General features: G+C 39.3%; 1 protein-coding gene across 14 annotated transcripts in view; it reads right to left on the bottom strand.

Moving 5' to 3' along the window:
* Positions 1-5,694: 5,694 nt before the first annotated feature.
* The window catches only part of LOC143282703 (uncharacterized), a 187,976-nt gene continuing 178,625 nt past the window's right edge, over positions 5,695-15,045 (bottom strand). For all 14 annotated transcript variants that reach the window (XM_076588385.1, XM_076588384.1, XM_076588390.1 and 11 more), the window contains 2 exons: positions 6,618-6,928; positions 5,695-5,833 (listed from right to left, as the gene is read on the bottom strand). In XM_076588385.1, the coding sequence (XP_076444500.1) occupies positions 5,820-5,833; positions 6,618-6,928 (325 nt within the window). In that variant the 3' untranslated portion in view covers positions 5,695-5,819. The remainder of the gene's footprint in view (positions 5,834-6,617; positions 6,929-15,045) is intronic.

Consider the following 15,045-nt stretch of genomic DNA (forward strand, 5'->3'; position numbering starts at 1 on the left):
CCTAGAGCAGATTTCTGGACAGTGTGCTATATAAGTATCCATTATTATTATTATTATCATGAACTGACAGTAACATTGGAAAAAGTATTGGTGTTTGCGCATAATGTGTGAAACACTACACTTACTACACAAAACTTTGCTGTATAGTGTGGGAGTCTGTGAGCATGTGCGTATGTAATTGGATCAATTCATGCGCTGGTATCGGCGACATGTCTATTGTAGATACCCAAATTTAGAAGTTTTATTTCGGTTCTCTGTATAGGAAAACCAAACAACCAACAACAAAACATGTAGTTTCTGTCAAATAACAGTGGTTAATTTTCATATGAATTTAAATCTCAAACACAATAATATATAAAAAACACAAAAATATAAAAAAAGATCAAAATGATCTTTCTGACCAAAAATGAGTTTCTCAAAGTTGCAGATAATGAATTATGCAAGGGGCATAATCTGGCACAGAAGGTGCTGTCCCAGATCATATTACCTTGCTAACATGTTAAGTTCATCCATGTAAAGATGTTACACCAGCTGGCAACTGATGTACTCTGTCATTTTGGATGACCCATGATCAGATACAGCTTTCCCCAACCGTTTATCACTTTGTTTTGATTTCTATCTTAATTTCTGTTCCATGTGTGTGTTCTTCTTCTTCTCATCTTTTTTTTTTTTGTTGTTTTGACAACCACCTCCTCGTCTTTCTCTTTTTTTTTTATTCCTTAAAGTTTGTTACTTCTTTTTTTTTCATTCTTTATTTCATCATAGGTTTTTTGTATTTGTTTTTCTTTCCATCTTTCTTTCCTTCTTTTGCTATCTTTCTCCACTCTTTAAAATACATTTTTTTTAAACAGTCAATATAATCTCATAAACAGTGATGCAGAGACTCTGCAGGATACATTAGTCTATTTATTCCCTCTCTCTTTCTCCCTCTCTCCATACAGTGACTCACTGTGAATTAAAGCAAGACAGAATTCATCAAAATCAGCTTACTGGATGTGTTCTTATTGCTGGAAAGCAAAAGATAAATGATGAACAGTGGCTCTGTCAGGACTTCTAAGCTTCCTCATCATGCTCAGACTGCCAGTGAACAAGGAAAGCAAGAAAGAAAACACACCAAGAACATGAGGAGAGTACTGAAAAGACAGTAGTTCTGAAAACGGCCAGTTGTTCAGTATCAGTATCAGTAGCTCAAGGAGGCATCACTGCGTTCGGACAAATCCATATACGCTACACCACATCTGCCAAGCAGATGCCTGACCAGCAGCGTAACCCAACGCGCTTAGTCAGGGTGCTCTTATTATCTGCCTGTGTTTCTCTCTCTCTCTGCCCTTTTAAAAAAGAAGAAATATTTTTTTTGTAAAACATTTCCCCCCCACTGTTTTGTGTTAAAGAAGAGCCAGTTGTTTTCTGTAATGTGTAGCTCTCTGATCACATAAAGCTTTTCTGTGTGACATTCAGGCAGGACTTCCTGAGGAGAGCAAATGTTTGTTTAATTTGAAGTTTGTTCTCCAAGAGCTACACTAGATGAATAGAGAAAGTATGTGCTGCCATTGTGACAGTCCAACCTATCTTTTCTTTCCATTAAGATGATTAAGACTTGTTTAATAATGGTCTAAATTTTTTTTTTAATCTCATAGTTATGATCAAACATGTTCATAAGTTGATGCAAGAAGAACCATTGTATTAACTTTTGTATGAAAAAAATTAGTTGATGCTGGAACTTCGTATATATATATATATATATATATAGAGAGAGAGAGAGAGAGAGAGAGAGAGACATATATATATACAGATACATACATACATACATATATATATATGTGTGTGTGTGTATATATGTATGTTATAGGTGACACTCAACGCCAGTGATTACTGAAGAGATGCCATAAAATTAAATACACTTACTATAAAATGGTTCTCTCCATGAGACAGAAATCAGAGGATGCCATTTGCTGCAGTTGATTGATAGTCATATGATGTACGCATGTGTTTGTTGGTTTCATTGCCTCCTTTTTGTTACCACTGTGCATTGGGACGATTTGTTACGCTTTTGATTGATTAATATTATGCTTGTTGATGATAATTGTGGGTTCCCTCTTGCTCTCATTTTCTCTGGTTGTCCATCTGCTTGTCTGTGTGTGTGTGTGTGTGTGTGTGTGTGTGTGTTGGTGGGGTGGGGTGGGGTGATGACTTAGGTGGTGGTGTTTGCTTGTTTTTCTTTTCTTTTCTTTTCTCTTGTGTGTTTTCTTTTGCTCTGTTCTGGCCAGGATGGTGGTGGAGGGTGAGATAATGGGGGAAAGGCAGGCTGACAATGGAGATGCATGTGTTTTCATTGTCTTCTGATCCTTTTTGTTTCCAGTTTGCTTCTTTTCTTGTCCCTCTTTAGGGCAAGGGCTGGATGTGAAATGCATAATCTTAGTTATCTATGATCCTAGTAAATAAAGAATTAGAATATTCATAACAGAAAGGAGTGTAGTTTGATGTTTCAATGTTTCTATCAGAAAGAAGCATTCACTATTCATGTTCACATGTTTCTAAGGAAGTTTTATTACACATCATAACTTAGCTGGCAACAATGTCTCCGACATGGAAAAGAAAAGAAAAAAAACAACAACAAAATTGTTGTCTGACAAGTGACATGCACACACAAAGTACAAGTCATCCAGGGTCTACAAAAAAGAGACTGAACAGCATCCATTCATAATAAAACAGCAACTCAACTGGTTTCATAAAGGAGGTGGAAGAGTAGACTTCAGAAACTATTATCCATTAGAGATCAGAAAGGTGCAGGAGTTGGCAAGGAAGAAAGTTCAGTGCAAAGTTATAAAGACTGGTTGACAATCAGCAATGAACCTGATAGGAATCAGGATATCTTGCAGCACAAAAGCATACACTAAGACAATCATGTCAGAGACTTAAGTGGACTGTCCATGTCTGAACAGAAGAGTCAGATGATCAAAATCAGCCATAGCTCTCTAAATTTACATAAGAAAAAGCCTTCACATTCCTAATATTACTTCTAAAACTGTGGTAAACAGACTCAATTTTCTTCCGACAGTTCTATCACAGGACTGTTGTCATGGTCACCAGTGAAAATGTGATTCTGCAAATGCAATAAAACAAAGTGACAAGTATGTATGCGCTTAATATAAACATGAACCTTGCCTTCAGGGCTCATTTGGGGACAGGTCCTGACCACAACTCTGCATGACACAACTCTCTTTGAAAGACACATGACAATAATTCAGTTTTGAACAAATGGATACACAGCTCAGATCAAAAGGTGGGGTGTTAAGGTGACTTTATGATCGCTGGTGAAATCATCTGACCCAACTCAGCTGTACAAAGCACAGTATAAATGAAGAAAGCAAATGACCATACAATGACCAAACTGCCTGCTCTCCAGTAAAGGGCCTAGTCTTAACGAACGGTTAACAGACACTGACAAACCGGCTGCTGCCAGCCATGGACAACATCCAGTTTATGCCCACACCACTATCTCTGCCATTATCAATACCCAACCATGGCAATGTTCAGGGTGTATCTGTCCAATATCTTGGAACCATAACCAATGACAAGTAAATGAAGTAATCATTGAAATTATCAATCAACAGGAGTACAAATTACAACATCTAAAAAAAAAAAAAAAAAAAATAGCCCTGGCAATTTGCATGCAGCGAAGGTGTAACACTTAATTCAAGTTTGTGTTGCAGTTTAGCAAACTATGTTATATAACAGATGTCCTTCAAAATAATGTTATGTTACAGATGTCCTTCAACTTCGGGCACGAGCTGGGTGAGACCTGGGCTGACTCCAGACCTAATGGTATTTCTGTGGCTGACACAATGAACCATCTCACAAGTTCTGTGCAATCTAGGTGAACCAGGAATGGGAAATACTGGGATGATGGTATGAAGAAGCAATCCCAGAGCGCCAGACCTTGAAAGGCTTCCTCAGACCTCATCTCTTTCTCAAGTCTGAAATCCAGTAGAGCTAGTCTATTGTGAAATACATCAAACATTACACACGCTTTAACAATTTTTTCCCTAATTCAAGTTATTATTTCAGAATGATTTTAATCTCACTCGGTTTTGAAATAATGTTAATATAATATAAATACTGGCATCACATCGAATGTGCTTCCACCTCCTGTGAAAGAAAAAAGCCAATAAAAAGACACACATACACAAAATTCTTTCTTAAATACATACACAAAATAATGCACATCAAAGCAAGTGAATCTTCCCAGCAGGTCAGACATCGATCGCTCAAGCCATATGCACACCCCAAAGAGTTGGCCTGGATACCGGGCTGCTCTTCAGGTTTCTCCTTTCCACACATGATCATGTTCCCCACTTCCATTACTAGCCAAACCACTGATCACAGCAAAGCATCATTACACACGCCGCATGCTCTTTTATTAGAATTAATAGAAAACAAGCGCATCAGAAGACATGCACAACAAAAACCACATCCCCCACCCTTGTGTCCAAACAAATAACAAAAACCCAACCTTTTCTCATTACTCAAATTATGAAATTACGAACAGAGCAAAAAAAGCCCCAGATGTTACACCAGAAAACTCTTCATTCACAACTACATGAGGTCACAAATGTTTGTTCACAACCCTTCCCTCCCTTTTGATGTTTAAAAAAAAAAAATGTTTTAAAGAAAACATTCGCTGTAGTAACCAATAGTGTCTAGGAATATCACCTGCAGGTCAGTTAGTTAGTTCACAATTTTCTGCCAACTAATGACACCAAGTAGGATGTAACAATTTTTAATTCATTAAAAATCATAACTGACTGAACGTGCAATACCAACACCACTCAGTAGCAGCTGCATCTGAATTAATAACCACTCAGTATTAATAATGACTGAAACCTTTCACAACTAATACAATTTTCTTCAGAATATTTCTTGAGTGTGAGATAATTCCTGTCTGTATTTGTAATAAAGAATCCAAAAAATATCTGAACACGGTATGATTTACCTCCTTTAATTAATCAGAAAACAAAGGAGCACATATGACTTTATTCTTGAAAAAATATAACCTGTCAAATTTCAATGTCCTTGGGTGGAGAAAAAAGAGAGAAAGAAACCCAACCAAGGAAAGTTCATTCATCAACCAGGCAGACAAAATGCACCACTACACAGCAGCTCTCCATTCTTTCACAAGTTCATGGCATGTGTGAAGCAGGAGGTAATCCAGGGGAGATAAGGACTAGACAAGATCAGCAGCCTCCTGCAGGGTCAGCTCCCCTTCCACCACCTGCCATAGCTGTTCCTCCAGTTCGTCAATCACAGGGGGAACGTCTGCCACACCAAACTCCTCCATCACTTCCCGCACACTCGACTGCCTGGCTGCCATCACACCCTCCAACGTCTTCCACAGTTCTTCCACCTTGGGATCTTGGGAGGAAGAGAGAGTCACCACCCCTTCCTGTGCAGAAGCCAACTCCGTGTCTTTCCGTGTCACAAAGAGAAGACCGGCAGAATTACCAGTAGCCTCACCAGAAGCCTCACGACCGTCAGCCAAGTACGGTCGTGTCTCCTCCATGTCGGAGGAAGGAAGGGGTGAGCGTTTGTCCCAACCAGCACCAAGAGGTTTGTCGTCCGACGTCATGGCCTGCACGAAACTGAAACACAGGCCACGACACAACGCGCGTGGTGCAGGGAGCCGGCCAACTGTGTGTCAGGTCCAAGGGGGTGCAGCATAGAATCCCTAACGACGACTGCCCCCTCCCCGCCACTGACGACTGTTACTGTACAAAACGTGTCACTATATCACCCAACTACGAATCCCCTCTGAAGTGTTGTCATGAAAGAAGATCTGAAACAGAAAAAAGAAGCACAAATGAGCACGGTGCTTCAAATCAGGTTTAGGTGTTTAAAGCCCAGAAAACTAAATTAAATATAACTTTTTTTCTTTATTTTTTTATTATTCATCCCAAAACAAACCAAGAAAATATCATACAATAATTTATTCTTCTTCTTTAATCTGGGGAAAAGAAAAAATAGGACAGAAGAGGAAGTGTAATGTACTGGGCAAAACATGTCATCCTAAAGTTAAATTGCAACAGAAAATGATGCTTTGATCCTTGATGTCCTGCACTCTCCTTACTTCCCTTTTGGTATGCTAACACACAGAAAGCCTTTCAAAGATGCAATGCATTCCAATGCATGTCAGCGGAGCTTCAATGACTCCTGTTTATTTCAATTCACCCCTGTATATGAAACATTTCATAAAAATTAGACTCCTGACAATGATGATTAACAATACAGACAATTATGACCAGTTAGCAGTAGCCTGGAAAGCTAACAATGTAAAGTAACATTTTTCAGTCTTTCAGCTCTGTATGGTCAATCATAAACATGTGCTTAAAACTCTTTAATCTTCACAATGTTTCGGACAATACCACACAACCCGTATCATTCATATTCTCAACTAAATAACACCACATTAAAAAAAAAACACACACACAAAACAAAACAACACAGAAAGATGTTAATGGCCAACCACTATCAAATCCCCAGCTTAATATTTAGCTGAGGACACACACACATTAATAAACGTGGCCCGCTTTCTATCCCTCCACCCCAAAAAATAACCCCACCTGGAACGTCTTGGCGGCGGTCCTCAAAAGCGATGATGGGCGGTGGTACAGCTGTAGTGTCCTCAGTCCCCTCCTCCAGCTTGTTGAAGTTGACCACGTCGTCCGTGTTGTCCAGGACGGTCAGGGTGGAGGGGGCAGTGGTGGAGGCGCTAGTCTTGTTGTTGACAGGCAGGTCGATGATCTCCTCAAAGTCTCTGTCACCAGCAGCAAGACTGTGGCCTGGAGGAAGGCTGGTCACACTGGAGAACACACTGCCGGCTGCACTGTCCGTGATGGAGGAAGTCACGCTTTCAATGGAGCGCATGCTGATGCTGAAACAAGTGTTGGGAAAACCTAATTATGCCTTGTCTACATGGTTCATTCACACGTATGTTTGTGATGTTAGAAATCACCACTTGCTACTGTCATTTTTATGTTGGTACTTATCACTCCAGCTGCAGTGATTTTTGTTTTGTATTGTATCACTACTGATCACACCAGATTTCTCTGTGATTTCTCTCCCCCAGGCACTGTGTTTTGCCACAGTGCAGTGCCAACTTTTAATTTTTTTTAATTTCTGTCTCAGAGTGTGTTTGTATTACTATTTATTGTGCAAGTGGTGCTGCTGTATGTTGGTACCTGTGTCCTGTCTTGTTAAATTGTTTATGTGCATGTCTGTGCATTATGTACATTTGTATATATATCTGTGTACTGTATGTGTATGTGCATACACACACACACACACACAAATACATTCATGCGCTCTCCCTGGGGAGAGCAGCCCGAATTTAACACAGACTGACAGAGAAAGCTGCTGTGACAAAAAGAAATATATACAAATACAAATAATTACATTCTATGAGAATGAGCATTCATGTACAGACATGCAAACATTTAATGTATCTGTATATATATGCTTCCAGCAAACAAACTTTGGACAGCGAAAGGAGTGTGTGGCATGGATGTATACATGTCATGTGTGTACAAACTTTTCACAGAAGCAAGAACTAGCAGAATTATTTTTTAAAAATTTTAAAAAAACAAAAAAAAACCAACTCTTATCTATTCATTATGATGAACTTGCCCCAAGTGCAAAATATCTGGAAGGGGAAGGGGGCAAAACATCCACAGGGTTCCTCAATTGCCCAACCACAGATTTTTCTAATCTCCAAGTGTCCAATGTCACATCCATGCTATGATGATAGTGAATCACAGATCAAGCAATTTGTAATGTTTTGAGTCTTTTAATCTTGACTTTCACTAAAAAACAAAACAAGAATAACCCCTATGAGTAAGATACCATTGAATTTAATTCCAACAGTTAAAACTGGCTACTCAATGTACAATCCCCACCCCCAACTCTAAAAAAATAAATAAATAAATAAATAAATAAATAAATAAAAGGACCTTTATCTGTTATCCTGCTGAAAGTGACACAGCTTCCATGTAAACTCGTCCAATATAGGGTTTGTTGTCAGTCTGAACCTATCTTTTATTTTGTCTAACCTTTACATTCATTTCCACAAAACTTATTTTGTGCTGAATTTTGTAACCCACTTGCTCATAAAATCGTGTCATTTGTTTCGATTTTTATGCAAAACAGTTTTGTCTGGTGTTAAGTCACATGTGCTTGCAATGTTACTGTCCTGTTTCAATTTCAGTTTTACACAAAGCACAGAGTAACTGACTCCACACCTTGGTTTTATTCCTGCTCAGTCACTGATGATAGAGGATCTCTGAGCTGTGATGAATGTTGAATTAAAATACTGTTTGGGATAAAAACAACTTTGCCAAACTCTTGTCAGGACAAGCAAAGTACTGTCTGTGTGAGATCATCACTAATGCTATGTATGATGTGACAGTTCTTTATATGCTTTTACCATTTACTCTGGCTCTCAGTAACATTTTCCACAGTACTCATACTTTTGTTGATAGTAACAAATACTTTCTGGCAGTCCACAAAGCAAGCACATACCTTTCCAGTGTTAACACACACTTTTGTACATTGCCACAAAGAATAAATACCCCATTTTATTATCCACAGTGGAATACTGAATAGCCATTACAGAACCCCCCTTGCTAATAAAACTAAATCAGTTAACTTGTGATTGTTGACTTCAACACATGCACTGAGTCTCTTGTTCAGGATTGGGCCAAACACTTTCCCCCCAAAACTCAATGAGATATCAGAATAGTAATGTGTTAAATATCCTTATCGCCACTTTCATACAATGGGGCAATGATTACTTCACCCCACACTGACACTTGTAATTTAGTTTAATATTTTTTGTTAAGTATCAATAACTAAGATCAAGTGTGTGTGTGTGTGTGTGTGTGTGTGTGTGTGTGTGTGTGTGTGTGTGTGTGAGGTTGCGTATGTTTAAATTAAGACATAATTTAACAAACAAAAAAGAATATTGACAAAGGCCTATCTACAACTACAAGAAAAACGAAGTGCCACTGCCGCCCTCTCACGCGCGCACACTCGCGCAGAACAGCGTGTGTCAACACAAATGAACACACGAAGAATGCGTACTGTTCGTCGTCAGCGTCTGTGCTACGTTAGGCCTATCTGTCTTGACTCGCAATCAAATGAGCGCAAAACAGCTTGTGGCTCCAGGCAATAAAGCCCATTCTTTTGTGATCGGTTTCACGTTGCACATCGGCTGCTCGACTTGTCTGGGCGGCGCGCGAGTCTCGCTCGATGTGGAGCAGACGACACTGTACAAAAACTGAATTCCTGTCCATTACAGTCTAACTAGTACTATTCGCACCTATCATTACATGTCTGGCAGTATCGCTTTTTATCCAGAGGAAGTTTTCTTTCCAAAAACAATCTGGATCGACTGGGATAACAAAAAGATCGCAGAAGAGGCACGCCCAACCAACCCAACCGAAGCTGGAATCCAGCGCACAGGTGTTTGCACAGCCCTCAGCCGAAGTATCTCGGAACACTGATAACAACACCTATTTCTCGAAAAAAAAATTTCCCCCGTTTAACTCTGATGTTTTCTCGTCTTCTGTCAACAGCACTATAAGGAACATGATGGAGACCGGCACCAGCTTACCTCGACAAAATGTCACACTGGCGGCCATCTTTGCATTGTTTTACCCTGAACTCTGACCCGAGAGAAGACAGACGACACGCGCACACCTTGCGGGAAACCGGTTTGGAATGACTGTGTTGCACGCTTTTTTTTTTCTTTCCCACGTCGACTCGTCAGCTGCGTTTTAACAGTCACTGGAGAGATACTGTGTGTGGAAAAAGACTGCGGTATCGGGTACCATGGTTCTGCAGTGTTTCTCAGACCCTTCTATCCATGATCTCCCCACCCACCCTTTCCACAAGTTCACTTGTGGTGAAGCAGATGCAAAATATTTTTCCAGTTAGGAATATGCAAAGGAATAAAATTATTCTGATAAGATAAAAAATCTTTTTTTTTCAAAAACAACTGTGGTAACTGCAAACAAAGTAACACCAATAACATGTCCTTTACAAAAACACTATTCTGCGCAAACCCCAAAAGCTAAAAATGCAACTTTCTTTCAATAAACATTTGTTCCAACAGTTAAATTAATAATGACACATCTTTGACACACTTGACACAACTGAATATTTCTGAAACTTTTCAAGCATAATTTTTATCTAACTGGGCAGGAAGTTGTGGTACATAACTTTAATCCAGGTTCTTTAATGGTTAGTTATTTTGAACACTGGAGGGACAGTTCCCGAAATTTCATTCTTTAAATTATGCACTCAGCACAGTTGGGTGTTGCCCAACCTCTCTGGAGGGCATGGGGAGGGCAAGGGGTGGGGGGCTGGTGCTGTGGAGAGGGTCGGGGTGTTTGGGGGGAAGGAGACAAGTATTGTGTGTGGATAACATCACTCTGTCTGCTATTCTTCCTCTTTCACCAGACAGACTTTCCACAACCCCCCAAAGCGAAGCAGAATCCCAAGCATGATGAAGCTGACTGCCTTTCAACAATGAACAATTCAACACCATGTGGAGGCTATCAGCATCCCTTTCTCCCAGCATCATATTCATAACACAAGATGTTCAGAAACTCAGTACCTGGATACCTCAGTGTCTTGCAACATGGACTCTGTCATTGCAACAAAATTATCTGAACAACACAACCCAGCGGTTATGTGTTGCACTTTGGTTTGAATTCATGATTCCATGATCACATAAACAAAAGATATTAGGTGCTTCCTTGGTGGCAGAAAGCAGGCAGAAATGAAAAAGAGAGAGGCATTACACACACACACACACATATATATATATATATATATAAAATATATAGCATTTGTCCCCAAGTCCAGCACTTTTCCTGGTTTTCATGAACGATCTGCAGAGCAATTCACAAAGACTCGCTTCACTGACTATGAATATTGATATTGCTGAATAAGTGAATATCAACCGGTTGCTGCCATGAAAAAAGAGGTTTTCATCATTTTTACTCTTTTGTCACAAAAACAAAGGACAAACAAAAATGACACAGTAAGTATCCATATCATCATCATATCACCAAATCACTGCAAGCACATGACACAGCCTAACAAAGACCTCTTTTATTATGGTTTTAATATGCACTGCTACTTAGTACTTTTAAAAAGAAAAAACAACAACATATAAATAAAAGCAGTGAAAACCTGCCATTGTACTGCGTAATCATTTTGTCACAATTCTCCATGTGAAATTTGGGCTGCTTTCCCTGGGAGAGTGCATCGCTACAATGAGACCACCACCCTTTATTTTCTCTTCTTTTTTTTCTTCTTTTTTTTTTACCTCCTGCATCTGTGCAAGTGTTTCGTTTTCCTATCAAAATGGATTTTTCTACAGAAATTGCCATGGACAAGACTTTCATGCTGTGGGTTATTTTATGTATGCTCAGGGCATGATGCACATGGGACCTCAGTTTATTGTTACATCAGAATGACAAGATCTAGTGGAGGGGAATGAAATAATGACTGTGGGATTTGAACCTGTGCCAACAGATTCTCTCGCTTCCTAGGTGGAAATCTTGAAATCAAACTTGTAAGGATCAAATCTATTTTAACACTGTCAGTTGCCACAACCAGAAAATATTTAATCGGTCAGTTTTTCTCCTTCCTCATTTTTTGTGTCTGGAGGCAGCAACCCCCACGTTCACTCACCTGTCAATTTTTACTCCATCATGTAGGCTGCCATACTCCAATTTGGACGGTATCTCTTCAACTTTGCTTTTCCAATTTAGTTCAACAAGGTGACATAAGATCATTTTCCTTGTCCATTTTCCTGCACTACCCTCTAACTGCTTCAGTGTTTACTTTCACATCAGATTGTTACCCACTAAGTTGGTAGAAAAATGAAAGGTCTGGTTCTCATGTCAGTCACACACACACACACACAAATAATACACACGTGTGCCCACGCACACACACACAGAGATGAAATATGTGGAGTTCAAAATGTACTCATATTTCACAGATAATCAACATCCTCTGTTCTGTTCTTTTGAAATGTAGCTGAACTGTGATTATTACAAAAGTCACAAACCCACACAAATATGCACAGACACACACACTCAATAAAAATGCTGCAATGCCACTCAGTCACTGATGATATAAATACAAGCACTGGGGTGGTAACGTGCAGACGGAGTTGACAAGCTTGCAAAACTAGCATCAATATCCCTCCTTTTTTTTTTTAACTGCTCACAAAAAATTCAGTGGGAGCACTTCTCTTCAGCTGGCAGACAGAAGCTTGTAACAAGTTTTCCCCTGAGTTACTCTGTCAGCGTGTCACTGAGTGAAACAGCTGTCACTGGCTGAGTGCCTGGTGCCAGCTGTCACATGCTGACCTCACCTATACTGTTGGGAATCCACTGGCTTACACAGCACACAATGGACAACTGAAATTCTTTCTTCCTTTCCCCTAGTGCTGTATGTCTTTGAGAAATCCAGTCATTTGAGGCTGTCTACCAAACTTACATTGGGAGAGAATTTCAGAAAATTCCTAGCAGCAGATCCAATTTCTTCAGGAAAATTAAACTAAGCAAGCAGCAAAGTTCAGAGATAGCTGGAATGCAGAGAATGCATGAGTATATGTAGACTGGTCATTACGGACAGGCATTTGCTTGCAGTTGCAGGTAAACTGAAGTGCCCAGTACTAATGTTGATTCACTGGATAAATACTCTTTAGACATTTACAGATGGTACAATAAAACTGATAAAAGACTGTTACAGATCTGGCACATGATAAAGTTATTTAAAAATAAAGTTTATTGCCAAAGAGACTGTCTTGGTTTGTATCATCAGTACATTGTATACTACAGTAATATTCTTCACTATATGAGGCATTCACTCAGTCTGACTCCACGACTTAATTATTATCACTGTTTGTTGTGGGGTAACTAGGTAGTGTCCTGCAACTGTTGAATCCAAAGAGACACCGCTGAACACCACAGAAGTGACCCAACAACACAGCAAGGTCTTCTCTGGTGTGTGACCTCATAGCAACATAACTGTGACATTGATAGTTCACTGTGGACTGCAGGCACTGAGACCAGTGGGCGCAGCTGTGTCTTGTGAATTCATAACAATCAGTGTGGGAGGTAATGTCGCTTAAGCAAAACAGCTTCTAAAGTATCAGGCTGTTCATGCCAGACATACGATGGTTGGTCTGAAGTCAGGAGTTTTGAGACATGCTGATTTATGATGACATGCCACATGATTAACAACCCAAAATCAGGTGGTTCATGATTATTTACAATGAAGTGAATGTCCAATTTTCAACATGTCATTAACTCTTTCAGTGCCAAGTTTATTTTATGCTCAGTGACAACTATTTGCCAAGGGATGTTTTGATCACAAAAGGTAATAATTAAAAGAAACAATCTAGTGTGCAATCTACTAAACGAAAGCACATAATTATATACTTTCCTGAAAGGAAAATGAACACACTGTCCAATTATGGCAATTTCACATGAATTTAATGATTTTGTGATATGATATTATCTACAATGATGTGCATGTAAAATTCCATCCCGGGCACCTTCTTGCACACTGGAAGTGGGCAGAAATTTCTATCCTGGGACACTCAAGGGTTTAATGGGTTACCTCTCCCACAACCACTGATTATGAGCAACTTCAGCTGACTGTAGTAAACTACAGTGTATTTTGCTTGCAAGAAAACATTTATATCATTATACTTGTAGAGTTTTACATCAACTGAAAACATCATCTCCCAGACAAAGTGATTATAGTGTCCATGCCAACCTAATGGAAAACAGGGAAATGGCTGTGAAATGTCAGCGGTAAACATTTTCCCATTATGGTATCGGCTGCTTCGAACAATAGTACTTAGTAGCTGCCAACATCAGTTTTCTTCCTTTGCAGCAATGCAGCAACACTCCTACTAATTCCATTTGTCAAATAGTATTGATTCCAACATTGATTCTCCCTCTCTGGGGATGGGGGAGGGGATTATTAAGAACAATTATACCAAAGTTTTACTTTTCTGTGCATGGATATCTGTAGGTTGCATTTAAATCCTAACATAAAAGGAGCTCACACCAAACCAAATGTTAAAAGTGTGGATATATCATTCACCATACATATTACATTATCTCATTCTTTCATTTTTTGAAAATAACGAGGATTACTGCTGAGGGCTGTTCTGAAATAGCAAAATAACTTTACAATAAATTTGATCTCTTTCCCTTGTCATGTTTCAAGTATAAAATTTTCACAGCCATTGTACACAATGAATAGAATAGAATAGGACAGAATATGTCTTTATTACCAAGTGTACCAGGGTTACAAGGAATATTGGGGGGGATAGATAGTACATAACAAGATACAAACATAAATCGAAAATCATACACAAACACAGATACAGTTGAAATTAGGATACATACAAGTGCATATCAATATAAAAACTTGTGCATACTCACACATGCACATACTGCACATACACATACACATGCACGTACACACACACACACACACACACACAAACTCTCTCTCTCTCACTCACACACACACACACACATGTTTGAACAGAAGCTGCATGTTACATGTGGATGGGGCTGATGACTAGATGTTCAGGTAGATGGTTTTTGATAGCACAATTCTATCTATCATACTGGATTTGTTCGAGAGACAGGGCACTGACTGCTTTGGGGAAAAAGCTATTGGCGAAACGATTGGGTTTTTTGCTGTACCGTCAACCAGAGGAGGGCATCTCGAAAATCCCAAAAGCTGTATTAAAGAGTTGGTTTTTTCCCCCCTCTCCCATGTGAGTCTGAATGGTGTCTAGGTGATTGAGTGCTGAATGAGAAAAAATAAAGATGCCACATGAAAGAGCCTCTCCCTAGTAAAATTCTGAAGACAAATCCACTTTCAAAACAAAGGAAAGTAACATGCAGAAGGAAAGAAAGAAAGAAAGGAAAATAAACAAGAAGA

The sequence above is a fragment of the Babylonia areolata genome, chromosome 6, assembly GCF_041734735.1.
Source record: "Babylonia areolata isolate BAREFJ2019XMU chromosome 6, ASM4173473v1, whole genome shotgun sequence".
NCBI classification, from domain to species: Eukaryota; Metazoa; Mollusca; class Gastropoda; order Neogastropoda; family Buccinidae; genus Babylonia; species Babylonia areolata.